Here is a 14,792-nt window from a genome sequence, read left to right as displayed (position 1 = left end):
AGCTAGCCAGCAGCCATCTAAGATGCATCAATTGGTCCCAACACACCTGGAGCAAAGTAGAATGAAGAACAACAAAGAGTCAAGGAAAATATTAGCCCAAGAGACAGAAAGGACCACATCAGCCTAAGACCAGAACTAGTAGCTGCCTGGCTACCACTAGTGACCACCCTGACAGGGAACATAACAGAAAGTCTCTTACAGAGTAGGAGAAAAGTAGAGTGCAGAACTCAAATTCTAGTAAAAAGACCATACTTAATGGTCTGAGACTGGAGAAACCCCTGGAGTCTCTCAACCCAGAACTAAAACCATTCCCAAAGGTTAGACTGGACTATGTAAGACATAAAATGATACTTCTACGGAGTGTGCATCTTAGTTCAAGTAGATACATGAGACTAAATGGGCAGCTCCTGTTTGAAGGTGAGATGAGAAGGCAGAAAGGGACAGGAGCTGGCTAAATGGACATGGGAAATCCAGAGTGGAAAGCAGGAATTTGCTGTCACATTACAGAGAGAGCAACTAGAGTCACATAACAATATATATATAAATTTTTGTATGAGAAACTAACTTGAGCTGTAAACTTTCACTTAAAGCACAATTTAAAAAAAATTAGGCACACGACAAGATGTGCTATATAAAGTTTAAGACCAAAAGAAAACCTTCCTTACTGTGATGATTAAATTTCTGACTCCGATCCCAGAATAATAAAGAAAATTTTCACATTTTTTGCCATCAAATGTTTATGTACCATAACTTTGCCTCCTTTATTAGTGGCACATTTTTATTGTCCATTGTATTTTTCCTAAAGAACTAAACAATATGCAGCCTCCAGCTTGACAAACTCTATATCAAGATCAGACAATAAAATAAAATAATTATTCCGTGTTCCTTAATCGCAAGCTTTCCCAGGCAGTTCTATTACTACCCTTTATTTAGCACAATGTATTCAAGGTTTTTTATTCAAGGTTTATCATACAGCTGTTCAACAGTAAAAGAAAACTTTACATCTTATTTTTAAAATAAGGCACATGGAAAATTCACTACTGTAACTACAAAGAAGTTAAACACTCTTGGACTTTTTTCTGGACAAATCTGTATTGTTTCTGCAAGTAATAACAGATTGCCTTATAGTTAGCTCCCCCAAGAAGTTTACTTGCTGCGGATTTGTGTCCAGTTTCTAACATTCAAAGTTGTCTACTGAAAGGGCTCTTCTGAATAGGAATAATGTTACAAAATAATAGTTTTAAAAGTACATGTTACAGATGAAGGGGAAAACAGATACATGTTTTGACTAGAACCATTATCCAAAGTATCAGAAAATGGAAAAAATGTGTCAACACACTATTGAAAAGCCTCTAGATGTAGAATTCTTTGGGAGATCCAACCAAATCCCACTTTCATAATATTCAATTTAAAGAAATACAAGACTCTCTTCTTTATGAAAATTCTCTTAGATCTGGTATCTGAAACTATCATAATCTAATATTACACAAAAACAAGTTTTTATTGCCCTAACTTCATCCTAGTCTAAAAAAATACTTTTAGGTTTCAAGTACATTTTATTTACCAAAGTACTTTGATACAGATTAGATCACAAATCTTTGTCAAGGAGATAAAGATGAATTTATAAAAAGTATTTCTCATTCCTCTATGCATCAATAATCAAGAATAAAATATAGTAGGAAAAAAAAGAAGTCACAATAGCAGTAAAAGATTTAAAGCATCCAGGAACTGACATTACACACGAATGCATAAGACCTTTATTGAAAAAATGTAAAGCTTTAATAAGGAAATAATAATTGGATATTCATATTTTTTATAAATCCTGATTCCTATCTTCTTACCATCCATGCACACAAAGAATGGATTGTAAATCTAAACGTCAAAGGCAAAACAATAAAGCTTCTAGAATAAAACAGGAGATGACCTTCATAACCTTGAGATAGACAAAGGTTTCTAAAGCAGGGCATAAAAAGTATTATCTATCCATGGAGGGAAAAAAAAGATACATGAGACCAAATTAAGAATCTTTGTTCACCATAAGCCACCATTAAGAGAGTGAAAAACCAAGTCATAGACCAAGAGAAAATACCTGAATACATATATCTGACAAAGGACTCACATCAAGAATTTATAAGGAAGCCTACAGATCAATAAAAAAAAGAGTCGAGACAATCCAATAACAACAATATATGTACAGATAGATACAGATACATTTAGACAGGCACTTCATGAAAGAAGATATCTAAATGATCAATAAGCTTATAAAATATTCAATTTCTTTAACATCAGGACATCCAAACTAAAACCGTAATGTGACATCACTACCTGTAAACCAAACTCAAACCAGCTGCCATTGAGTAAATTCTGACTTATAGTGACCTTATAGGACAGAACAGAACTCCCGCATAGGTTTTCCAAGGATGTAATCTTTACAGACTCATTGAGTCAGAATCGACTCTGTAACAACAGGTTTGGTTTTTGGTTAATATTTACAGAGGGAGCACTGGTGGTGCAGTGGTTAAGTGCTCAGCTGCCAACCAAAAGGTTGGAGGTTTGAACCCACCAGCCGCTCCACGGGATGAAGATGTGGCAGTCTGCTTCTGTAAAGATTACAGCCTGGGAAACCCTATGGGGGCAGTTCTGTTCTGTCCTATAGGTTATTTAGGAGATAATATTGAAGTCATTATTCCCTGTCCTAGAACATGACCCAGCTGGAGCTGGACTCACAAGGACGTATCATCTGGGTCCTGAGGTATAACAACCTTGGAAAACATCTTTTAGGGAAACTTTCACATAAACAAATCATAAAACACGCCACAAAAGACCCACATACTTTCCACTATCTTTTTCTATTAGCATTTAGTGAATAGTAAGATTTGTGGACCAGTGAAGACTTTCCTGACTGTCATTACTGAAACCTGTACTCATGATTGTTAAGAAAGATGACTCAAAATGTAGAATCACGGTGACTTAAGTTTCTAGCCAATCTGTGAAAAGGTGAAGCTTTTGATAGTTTTGCGCATTTGTAATGTTAATATATACTGATGATTCTGTAATGTTCCATGGCTCTGGCAGCAGGCTTGTCCATTTTCCCATTCTTGCCTATTCTGTAATATTCCTCAGACTCAAACAGACATGGCTCTGGCAGCCTGCTTGTCCGTTTTCCCACTTTTGTCTATTCTGTAATTTCCTCGGATTCAGGCAGACATGGCTCTGGCAGCATGCTTGTCCATTTCCAACTAATGCCTCTTTGAGTATATGCCAAATAAAACCTTTCTTTTTGTTTTACCAAACTTTGTTATGTTTTTACCCTAGCACACAGAGTCACTATGAGTCAGAATCCACTCAACAGCAAGGGAAATCTTTATGAAATACTACAAACAGTATTTTTCTGGAGCAGAAGACAGACTAATGGAATATTACAGAAACAGACCTATGTATACACAGGAAGTTGAAGAAAGACTGGATTGTTTAATAAGTGTTGAGAAAACTTGTTCACTATAGAAGAATTAAGGTGAACACCACATGGTTACAAGACCCAAAAGTAAACTATAAGGTAACTGGAGGAAAATGTCTTTGTGAACTTCTGGTAGAAAATGATTTCTTAAGCGAGGTTTAAAATGCGCAACCATAAGGTGAAAACTGATAGACTAAAAGATTTCTGTCCAACCACGTACAGAGAGAAGCAAATTACAGACTTGGGAGAAGATATTTGCAATGTCAAAAATAGACAAGGGACTAGCAACTAGGATATACAAGGAACTGTCTTAGTTACCTAGTGCTGCTATAACAGAAATCCCACAAATAGGTGGCTTTAACGAACAGAATTTATCTTTTCACAGTTTAGGAGGCTAGCAGTCAGAATTCAGCATGCTCTAGGGGAAGGCTCTGTCTGTCCACTCTTGGGGATAGTCCTTGGCGATCACGATCACAATCACGTAGCATGTATCTTCCCCTAGGTTTGTGCTTGCTTGCTTGCTTGCTTGATCTGCTCTTTTCATTATTTCAAAAGGGATTGACTTAAAACACTCCTTATGCTAATACTGCCTTGTTAACATAACAAAGAAAACTCTTTTCCAAATGGGATTATAAACTACAGGTATAGGGGTTAGGATTTACAACACATATTTTGAGGGGACACAATTTAATCCATTACAGAACCCTTGCAAATCAACAGGAAAAAAAAAAAAAAAAAACAGGAAATCCAATGGAAAAATAAACAAAGACAATAAATAACCAATTCACAGAAGCAGAAACTCATCTGGCTAATAAATATATGAAGAGATGCTCAACTCAAATTAGTAATCAAAGAAATGTAAATTAAAACCAAATGCCACTTTACAGCCAGCATATTGGCAAATATTTTTAAAAATTAGATTATACCAAGTGTCGATGAGGATGTGGAGGAAAGAGGAGCCCTTATGCACAGCCATTCTGGGGAGCAATTTGGTAGCACTTAGTGAAACTAAGTATATGTATATACCCTGTGACCCAGCAGCTCCACTCTTGAGAACATTTCCCAGAGAAAACCTTGCACAGGTTCAAAAGAGGATGACTGAGGACATTCATCATACAAACAGTAGGGAGTTAGAGGCAACCACTGAGTTCATCACTAGGAGAATGATCTGTAGACATGGTGGATCCATACCATGGAATATTACGCTATAGGTCCCCTCATTGCATTGAGTCAATTCCGACTCATGGGGATCCCACGTATGTCAGAGTAGAACTGTGTTCAATGGGGTTTTCAATGGCTGTAACCTTACAGAAGTAGATCGCGAGGACTTTTCTCCATGGTGCTGCTAGGTGGATTCAAACCACCACGCTTTTGCTTACTAAAAGCAATCAATTACAAATAAATGCAGCCACATGGATGGATCTCTAAAATCACCACTGAAAGAAAAATAATGAGATCTATATAGCATACCACCATCTTGTAAATTAAAAAGCATATACACAAACCAAACACTGTATAATTTATAATACATATCTAAAGAGACATACCAAATACAGCATTGGGTGCCAGAGTGTGGGTGGGATGGGGAGGGAGTGGGGGAATCACTGCAAAAGGTAAAAGAAGGGAAATAAAATGAGAGGGGCTTTGCACAGCCCACTGGTAATAATGTGCTGGGAACTGATTAGAAACGTTGAGTGGCTTAATATCTTGTACCTCAGGTTCCCTCAAAATTCTCATCCTTTTTATAGTTAAGAAACCAAGAAGCTAAGTTACAATAATTTAAGTTAAGCTACAAATGACAGAAATGTTCATTCAGCTTTTTATTGATAACACTAACCTGCCCTAGTTATATCTAAGAGAAACTTGCTTTCACGGATTTCACAGCTTCTCAATATCCATGTACTTGGAAAGATGAGAGAATTTGTGCATCCTTCCACGAGTCTTTGTGATTCATTCAGGCTGGAGTTTAAATTTCCTTCCAATCAATCCAAGAAGGATCAGTGTGACCAAGCAAAGCAGGGTCCAAAGGCAGGAAGCAGAAGCAATATGATGTTATGGAAGTACCTTTCCGAACAGTCCCTTCTGTTGTTGTATAGCCTTGGGGCAGCCCTTCAATGTAGGTGCTTGGCAACAAGTCTGCTGAGATAGGCTGACCTTGTAGCTTCTGTAGTCTCTCTCGTACAGCACTGGTCAGATCTATAAAAGCCTCGTCGATGCTTGCACGTTCAATCCCAGCAAAACGAGACATTACCTCCATCACTTCAACACTGGCTTCCCGGTACCTGAGAAGTATATATATCATATGTATGGGCAATAAATGGAGTCAGCAATGAGACTGTTGGCCTCATTCCCTCTCTCCCATAATGAACAATAAAATAATACACATTATCAGTGCAAAGTCTCCTTAAAGAGATGCATGACTTGACAGAAACCAGACAGTAAGTCAACTGAAGGGGTGAGTAGGCAGGCAGATGGTCAATAACAGAAGCAAAGAAAAGAAAGAACCATGGAGGCAAATATTTTTAGGGTGATTCTAGTAGAAAGCATTCAGACCATGAACATGCCTATGTGGCAAGGATCTCTCTAAACAGGAAACAAATGTCTTGCCCTAATTTTACTAGAAAGCATTTTATTATGATCACTTATTCCTTTTGTTATTTTCATATATCCACCAGTCTTCTGATTCTATTTGTGTTCAAGCAAGAGGTAATTTATATGGAAGACTACACTGACCAGTGAACTCAAGTATCTGGTCTTCCTCAGAATATTTCTCATTATAAATTAATAAATGACATTACGGATTTTATACCTCAGTCACTGGTGAATCTGGTTAACATAGGAACTGGTCCTCCCCTCTCTAACCTTCTCATTGCCCCCCCTGCCCCCGCCACACCAATCAAATCTGATCACTTCTAGACATATTAACATTCAAATTATCAAGCTGAAGTGTCTAGAATGTATGATCCATCTGTGTAGACTGACAGCCTTGTCTAGGGGATACCAACCTAATCATATACCTTCTACCCAAACCATAAAGCCATAATGAACAGCTCTTCTGGTCCTCCATAAGCAGTTTTCTATGGCAATATGTGGATATCTTCTTTGCTCTGCTTTGGAATTTAAAGTAAGTTCTTCATTCTTGTTGAATCTAGTTCATTTACCATAGAAATGGAAATATCTGTACCTCTTCACTAAGATTCCTGTGAAAACTAGTATTAATTATTTTAAAACAGTCTCACATAACAAATTACAGAAAGACTTTGGCTTTTTTTCTTTTAATCATTATTTTGGCTAGGAAGAGAATAGTCTTGGGCGGTGGGGGGAATATACCCACACACATACAGAGCCAGACAAGGATACTCTACTACAGAACTGAGATTCCTTCACAGCCTCTTCAGGCAAATTACTCCAAGGTATTTTTGAAAATATACGATAAACTTTATACAAAGTACTTAATATACATGCTTAGTGTATATATATATATATTTCTCCAAACAATATTTTTATAACCTCACCCAAGTGAATTATTAAAATAATAATTTTAAATTGGAGGTCTTACTGACTCTGGTCTATAAGCTTTGTTGTTGTTAGTTGCCATTAACTGTAAATTTTCTAAAACTGCCTTTGCTCACTGCTTGATGAAGATTTTAAGAGTAAAGCAAAATAATTCATTTTTAAGCTGGTGTAGTATAGCTTTTCAGAACCAAACTCTGAAGTCAACAATACATATTTCAGGGAAATCACATTGTCTACACCAGCACAAAATTCTGCAATGTAGCATATGTCCACAGACTGAATTAATCCTGCTTTAGGGCTTAAGTAATTAATCTACAGCCAAATCCATCTTCTTTTCTGGCAATAACTCCAATATTGAGTTGGCTGTGCCACTCTACCATTAGATTTTTAATTCATAAATGAATTTAGGAATATTTTAAGCTCTGAGTCAAAGCATGACCCCTACACCATACCACACAGTGTAATAGACTATGAATATGTAGATATTGGAGTCTTAAGGAATAGGTTTGAATTCTCAATCTACTACTTTCCAGCTGTATGAAATTATCTAAGCTCTCTAAACTTGTTTCCTCATCAATAAAGGGAGAGTAATACTAGTACCTAAAGGAACACTGGTGGCACAGTGGTTAAGAGCTTGGCTGCTAATCGAAAGGTCAGAGTTTGAAACCACCAGCCACTCCGTAGAAGAAAGATGTGGCAGTCTGCTTCTATAAAGACTGCAGCCTTCGAAACCCTACGGGACAGTTCCGCTCTGTCCTACAGGGTCTTTATGAGTTGGAATCGGCTCCATGGCAATGGAGAATACTAGTACCTACCTTGGAAACCCTAGTGGTATAGTGGTTAAGACTCTGGCTGCTAACCAAAAAGTCGGCAGCTCAAATCTACCAGGAGCTCCTTGGGAACTCTATGGGGCAGTTCTACTCTGTCCTATAGGGTTGCTGTGAGTCAGAATTGAATCGACGGCAATGGATTTTTAGTACCTACCTTATAACAATGTGAGATTTAAAAAAAAATGTTGACTCTAAAGAGCTTAACACAATGCCTGGCATATAATATATGTTCAATGCCGGCTATTAGGATCATTACAGTGGCTGGGGCTTGTGACTACCTCTGACTTAGCTATGCCTATACGGATCTCTGTTCCAAGGCTACACTTCTAAAATTCGGGGAGAGACAGCTAGGTTCAAAAACAAGGCAATCTCCTTTGAGGTCATTCAATCTGGCAAACAGTTTTAGATACTGTACTGGAGTATCAGTCTGACTCTGCCTTCCCTGGAAAAACTTCTAGTTTCACAGTCAATTTCATCACTTACTTTAAACGCTTTAAACTTTGGGCTTGAGACCATGAGAACTGGTATTGTTTCTGTGGGTTTTTTGTGGCAAATATTTACGTAACATAACGTTTGACATTTCAACAATCTTCACATGTACACTTCAGTGACACTGACTATATTCATCATGTTGTTTAACCACCACTCTTATTCATTCCTAAATTATACCATCATCCTTAACAGAAGCTCAGTGTCCCCTAAGCACTGAGATATTAAGTTTTAATTATAGCAACCAACTTTTAAACCATTAGGGAAGTAAAACAGTGCCAAGGGTAGCAACTGTTATAGGTTATAATGGCTCTGAGCTGCTCCTGAAATGCAATATCAAAATCTGTTTTCTTTTCAAAGAGACAAGATGGCTGACCAAGGGGAACTTTTTCAGACATTGTTTACCACAAAACAGGTTTGAAACACCAGTCCCTAGCCTCGTAGACATTATTTCCAACTCTTCTATTCCCTGTTAAACAAACTTTCCTTCTTACTTTGTGAGGTCAGCTTTCCCACGGGACTCATGAACTTGTACCAGGAGAAGATCTGGACATAACTTCTTAGCATCATCTGCCCACATGCTTCTAGCAACTCCGAAAGCACGAGCTTCATAACTTACTGCAATTATCCTAAGGTTAGAAAAAAAGGAAGAACAGAAAAATATGATTCCATTAGGACAAGCAAAGACAATTAGAAACTTAACAACATAAACAGGCTATAAACCTATAACAGTACAAACTTTTTGGCCATAGATGCCACCATTCAATCATAAACACAACAGTTCAGAGATCTCAAAAATAAGACCTAGCATATATCCCTACAGATTGAAAGAGTAATTGATGGTTATAACAATAACAATGATACATACCCACCACCCTTCCATGATCTGTACTGTGCAACTGCACAAGGTTTATTCCTCAAATGAGGATTCTGCCGCTGCTCCACTTGAACAAAAAAACAGTCCATGTCCACTAAAGCAACTACCCGATCCTGTCCAGGGTAGGTGGTAGCCATTTTTCTGGAAAACAACATTTCATGGACAATTAGAAACGATACCTATTGGAATGGATTCTTAAATACAAAAGTACAAGCAACACCAGCAACAAAAACATAAACTGGACTTTACTGAAGTTAAAAACTTTTATGCATCAAAGGCCAATATCAAGAAAGTGGAAAGATGACCTACAGTACAGGAGAAAATATTTGGAAATCATACAAAAGAACAAACAACCCAGTCAAAACACGGGCAAAGGACTTGAATAGACATTTTTCCAAAGAAGACAAATGACCAATAAACACATGATAAGATGCTCAACATCATTGGTCATTAAGGAGATCCAAATCAAAACCAGGAAATGAGGTACCACTTCACACCCACTAGGATTGTTATTACTTAAAAAATAACAAATGTTGGCAAGGATATGGAGAAATTGGAACCCTCATCCATTGCTGGTGGGAATGTAAAATGGTGCAGCTGCTATAGAAAATAGACTGGTGGCTCTTCAATCAGTTAAACATAAAATTATATGGCCTAAGCCAGACACAGCCAGACACGAAAGGACATATATTGCATGATCCCATTTATGTGAAATATCTAGAATAAACAAATGCATAAAGACAGAAAATAGATTAGTGGATACCATGGGCTGGGAAGATAGGGGAATAGGGACTTATTGCTTAATGGGTACAGAGTTTCTGTTTGGGGTGATGAAAAAGTTTTGGAAATGAAGAGTGATGGTGGTTGTACAACTCTGTGAGTGTGATTACAGCCACTGGATTGTATACTTGAAAACGATTAAAATGGCAAATTTTATATTGTGTATATTTTACCACAAAAAAAAAAAAGGATACCTAATCCAATGTGCCATTCTTCCATCACAGAGTCACCATGAGTACACTGGGACCTAACGAGAGTGAAACAAGCATTTTCTATACTACTGACAGAATAAATTCGTTCAGTTTTAGGAAGATAATAAGTATAAAGGCCTAAAAATACCTACCTCCCCAAAGAAATGAACACTTCACAAAAGAAAATATACAAACATCCAATAAGCCCATGAAAATGGGTTCAAATCATTAATCTGTTGCCGTCGCGTCAATTCCAACTCAGAGTGACCCCATAGGACAGAGGAGAACTGCCCCGTAGGGTTTCCAGGGGCGGCTGGTGGATTAAAACTACCAACCTTTGGTTAGCAGCTGAGCTCTTAACAACTGTGCCACCAGGGCTCCCGACATCATTAGTCATGGGCCAATGCAAATTAAAACCACAATATACATCAATAGGGGAATAGAGCCAACAGCTAATCTAGCTGATAGACAGAACTTAAGTATAAGTTCAGGGAAAAGAGAAGCAGAAAATGATATACAACATCTTAACATTTATGTAAATACTTTAACGTCTTATTTTGAAATAATTTTAAACTTACTGAAGTGACAAAAATAGCAGGGTTTCCATAAACATAGTTTCCCCTAATGTTAACATTTTACACAGCACAATTATCAAAACTAAAAAAAAAGAACATTATTGGTATAATATTATAAATTCAACTACATGCTTTATTTGGATTTTACAAGTTTTTCCACAAATGTCCTTTTTCTGATCCAAGACTCCATCTAGGATCCTGCACAGCATTTAGTCATCATGTCTCCTTAGTTTCTTCCAATCCATATACTTTCTCAGTCAGTCTTTGTTTTTCATGACCTTTACACTTTTGAAGAGTACCGGTCAGTTATTTGGAGAAGGTCTCAATAAGATTTTGTCTGATCTTTTCCCACATTTATAATGAGGTTATGCATTTTTTGGCAAGCTTTTCTAAGTGTATCGAACCAGGAGTCTTGCCTTCCAGGTAGGAGATCTGGGTTCAGTCTCCAGCTGGTGCACCTCAAGTGTCATTGGAGGCTTGCGTATTTCTATGATGCTGAACAGGTTTCAGTGGAGCTTCCAAACTAAGACACACTAGAAAGAAAGGCCTGGTGACCTACTTCTGGAAAATCAGCCCCTGAAAACCCTATGAATCACAATGGTCTGATCCAATTGTGCATGGGGTTTCCATGAGTCAGGACCACTTGTAGGCAGCTAACAACAAGGTAGTGTTCCCTGGATTTGTCACTGAAAAGTTACTATTTTTCCTTTTGTAACTAATGATCATCTTGAAGGAGATACTTTGAGACTATGATAATATCCTACTTCTCCTCAAACTTTCACCACTAATTTAACCACTCATCAGTGGATCTTGCTGTAATAATCATTATTGTAGTGTTCTAATGGTGATTTTCTACCCATTTATGTAAACTTTTGAACACAAACAATACTGCACACTGTTCGCAGATACACACATAAACAAAGAAATGGATGGTAGTTGGAAGAATACACAATACATATTTGAGGGAGGGTACAGACTAATGTTATCATCTAACATTGTTACTGATCTGGAAGAAGGAATAAAAGTAAAGCAGTGGCTCCCAAACTTTGTTGCACATTGGAATCATTTGGGAACTTTTAAATAATACCGATGTCTGGTTTCCACCCACAGAGATTCTAATTTAATTGGTATGGGGTGCTTCCTGGGCATTGTGATTTTTAAAAACTCCCCTGGGCATTTCTAATATGCAGCAGAATTTGAAAACCACTAACTTAAAGTAAATAAGATACCTATGGAAACAAACACCAGTAACTGATGATTTAAATTTGAGAAACAGGCTATACAGTTGAGCAAGCACCCAACTGTATTCTTAAAAAAGCCTGTAAAAAATTGACATACACCTTGAAAAAAAAGTGTCACACAACTACAAAGCTGGAACAAGTGGAAAGAGCAACAAAGAATGAAGAAAATCAGAGTATTCAAGGCATTAATTCCTTATAAATTCCTATTGACCACTCATCTAAAACAGGCAGAATGTGATACTTTAAACATGTGTAAGTTAAAACCACAGCATGTGAGAAATTTCTTTATTTTGTATTGGCTTTTATGTAGTACTGGAACAGATAATGCCTGAGTAAAAATAGTAAATGCATTGTAACAAAAACAGCACAGCCCAAAGTATCATATTAGATACAAATATCAGAACTGGAGTGTGCATAGGAAGCAGTGATTTAAGCCCAGTGAACATTTTAGTGAGTACAGAAACAGATATGCAGGCTTTAACAGATAATGAAGATGTTGAGGTGTTCAGTTTATGTATTTTGGTGGAGAAAGCAAGAGCTTTTTAAGGATGGAAAATGAAACACACTCTACCAAAACCATGCTTTGGGAACGAGAATTACGCTACTTTGAAATCGTATATATAGCAAATTGTCAATACCACACGAACCTTCAATAATTGTAATTATTCATCTTTAAATATCTAGAGTCATTCCAATATGTACAAAACAAGTTTGGTGCCTATGAAATGATGACATATCCAGGAAAGTAAGTACAAGTGAAGAGGGAGATTTAAGAGTTATAGCGAAAAATATTTTTTCTAAAAGAAAAATCCCCTTAGAGGACAATACCAGGGCCTTAACTACGTTTCTATTTTCACGTAACTTAGGCCCCCCCACCCAAAAAAATTGGGGGGGGGCTAATTTTGTTACCAGCCTCTGCTGTATCACAAAACCAATAGCCAAGGCAGCATGAAAAGTCTAAAAACATTGATACTGCACAATTCTAAACTCTCTTACCAGTGTGATAAACACCTGGCAGAACTGTCAACGGCGGAAGCCGCAGTTGCTGGGTTCGGAGTCCACTGAAAGGGAGATGAAAGGGTCTTGAATATCTTGTCGCCTTTCCAGGACCAGTCCAGTTGTTCGAGAGAGATCTATTCCCAGTGTCGACAGAGAAATGGGCCAAGGGTCGCGAAGGATCCTTGCCCGGGCAGGCGCCCGCACAGCCAGGAGTGTGGTTCAGCCAAGATCTAGGCGCTAAGCCGCAAGCCCTTCTGACAGATGATCAGACTGCGCGCACTCCGATAAGGACCGTTGACGCGCCTGCGCACCGCGACCCTTCCGTCGCCCGCTCCGCCCACCGCAGTAAACGTCACAAGGCTGCCGCCACTTCCGTGGGCGCGTGCGCACTGGCGGCTCGGGCGCGTGCGCAGCGCCGGCACCTTCCTGGCTCGAGCTTCAGCAGCTCACGCTCCTCCCCCCGTTCCCCATCCCCCAGCCCAGCGCGGCCCGGTACCAGCTTGTGGTGCCGCCAAGGGAGCCGTCCGTGCCTCGTGCTCTTAGGACGGCCGTGTTGCGCGCTGGCGGCGCGTGGCGCTAGCCATGGAGATGGATCAAGTGAACGCGCTGTGCGAGCAGCTGGTGAAAGCGGTGACGGTCATGATGGACCCCAGCTCCACCCAGCGCTACCGGCTGGAAGCCCTCAAGGTAGCCGGGGTCCTGGCGCCCCCGGGCCTGGTCCGAGACCCTCCCCTGACCCCGGCTCCCCCGGCCCCGGTCCCCTGGACCTCCTTCCCCAACCCTTGGGGGGCCTTCCCTGGCGGCGGTCCACGCCTCTCCCTCCCCCGCCTTCACTGCTCGCCGCGCTTGCCCTTCGTCCCTCCGTTTTCCTCACGCAGGCTGCGCTCCAAATCCCGCATCTCTTCGCCTTCCGGTGGCGCACGTGTTGATCCCGCCCCCAACACCAATCTCTTTCTTTAGAGTTTTCCCTGCACTAAACGTTTCGCTACTGACACACTCTCCTGATCCATCCTAACCAAGCTCCAGTCCACCTAGTACACCTTTACTTACATCCATACACCTCTCGCTGACCCCTCTTCTGTGTCTTGGGCATTTCTGGGCTAGTTCTTACGCGCCCCATGTTTTTTAGTGTGTGTTAGTCTTGAGCAAAGATGAACTTCTACCGCTTACTTTGCATTTTAACAAGGGCACTTGGGTTTCCTGAAAGTAGTTTTCTTGAGTCCCGGATGCTTTGGTCCTGGTACTGACTCATGTGTTACAATTTCGGAATCCTAGTACAAATGGGGATGTTATTAGAAAAAGGGCTTATACCCCTATCAAACAATGTTTGTGAGCTCTGAGAAATGGCTGCTTAGGAAAAATATTTGTGCTGTATATATTTTAAGTGTGCAATTTCATAAAATAGCGCCAGTTGGAGGAAACTTTACAGTAGATGGATGTATGCCCCAGGGTTTGAAATAAAAAACAACTGGCTTCTATTAGTCTGTTTTTTGTTATGGAATATTTAAAACAGACGTGAAAAGTAGAGATAATACTGCAGTGACTCCTGGGTATACTCATCACCTAAATTCTGTACTTTTAAGTTCTAAATACAGCAGGATTTGTTGGCATATAACAAATCCTAGAAATTGTCATTTCACTTTTATGTACTGCAGGGGTATATCGTTAACAATTTTTTTTTACTCCTTTAGGTCATTTTTTTTTTTTTTTTTTAATATTAGTAAGGCCGTACCATGGAAAATCTGGAACCATCAGAGTGAAAGAAATGTTTATCATTTCTTTACTCATACAGTAGTAATCTAGATTTGATCAGATTAGAATTTCTTAGAACGAAGCT

General features: G+C 39.1%; 2 protein-coding genes across 9 annotated transcripts in view; one reads left to right on the top strand and one right to left on the bottom strand.

Annotated features, from left to right (window-relative positions):
* POLH (DNA polymerase eta) overlaps nucleotides 1–14,114 on the bottom strand; it is a 34,228-nt gene extending 20,114 nt beyond the window's left edge. For 2 of the 7 annotated variants that reach the window (XM_023545434.2, XM_064286617.1), the window contains exons 1-4: nucleotides 12,953–13,274; nucleotides 9,161–9,310; nucleotides 8,787–8,921; nucleotides 5,522–5,739 (exon numbers count right to left, since the gene is read on the bottom strand). In XM_023545434.2, the coding sequence (XP_023401202.2) occupies nucleotides 5,522–5,739; nucleotides 8,787–8,921; nucleotides 9,161–9,306 (499 nt within the window). In that variant the 5' untranslated portion in view covers nucleotides 9,307–9,310; nucleotides 12,953–13,274. Of the gene's footprint in view, nucleotides 1–5,294; nucleotides 5,740–8,786; nucleotides 8,922–9,160; nucleotides 9,311–12,952; nucleotides 13,286–14,005 lie in introns of those variants that run through there. The other 5 variants (XM_023545420.2, XM_003403897.4, XM_023545439.2 and 2 more) reach the window with 5 other exon arrangements.
* The window catches only part of XPO5 (exportin 5), a 54,044-nt gene continuing 52,642 nt past the window's right edge, over nucleotides 13,391–14,792 (top strand). Inside the window, exon 1 of one of the 2 annotated variants that reach the window (XM_064286568.1) lies at nucleotides 13,391–13,642. In XM_064286568.1, coding sequence (XP_064142638.1) covers nucleotides 13,538–13,642 — 105 coding nt within the window. In that variant the 5' untranslated portion in view covers nucleotides 13,391–13,537. The remainder of the gene's footprint in view (nucleotides 13,643–14,792) is intronic. The other variant, XM_064286563.1, reaches the window with a different exon arrangement.

This window comes from Loxodonta africana, chromosome 1 (genome assembly GCF_030014295.1).
Source record: "Loxodonta africana isolate mLoxAfr1 chromosome 1, mLoxAfr1.hap2, whole genome shotgun sequence".
NCBI lineage: Eukaryota > Metazoa > Chordata > Mammalia > Proboscidea > Elephantidae > Loxodonta > Loxodonta africana.
The sequence above is the reverse complement of the archived record's forward strand: the minus strand, read 5'-3'. Positions and strand labels throughout refer to the sequence as shown.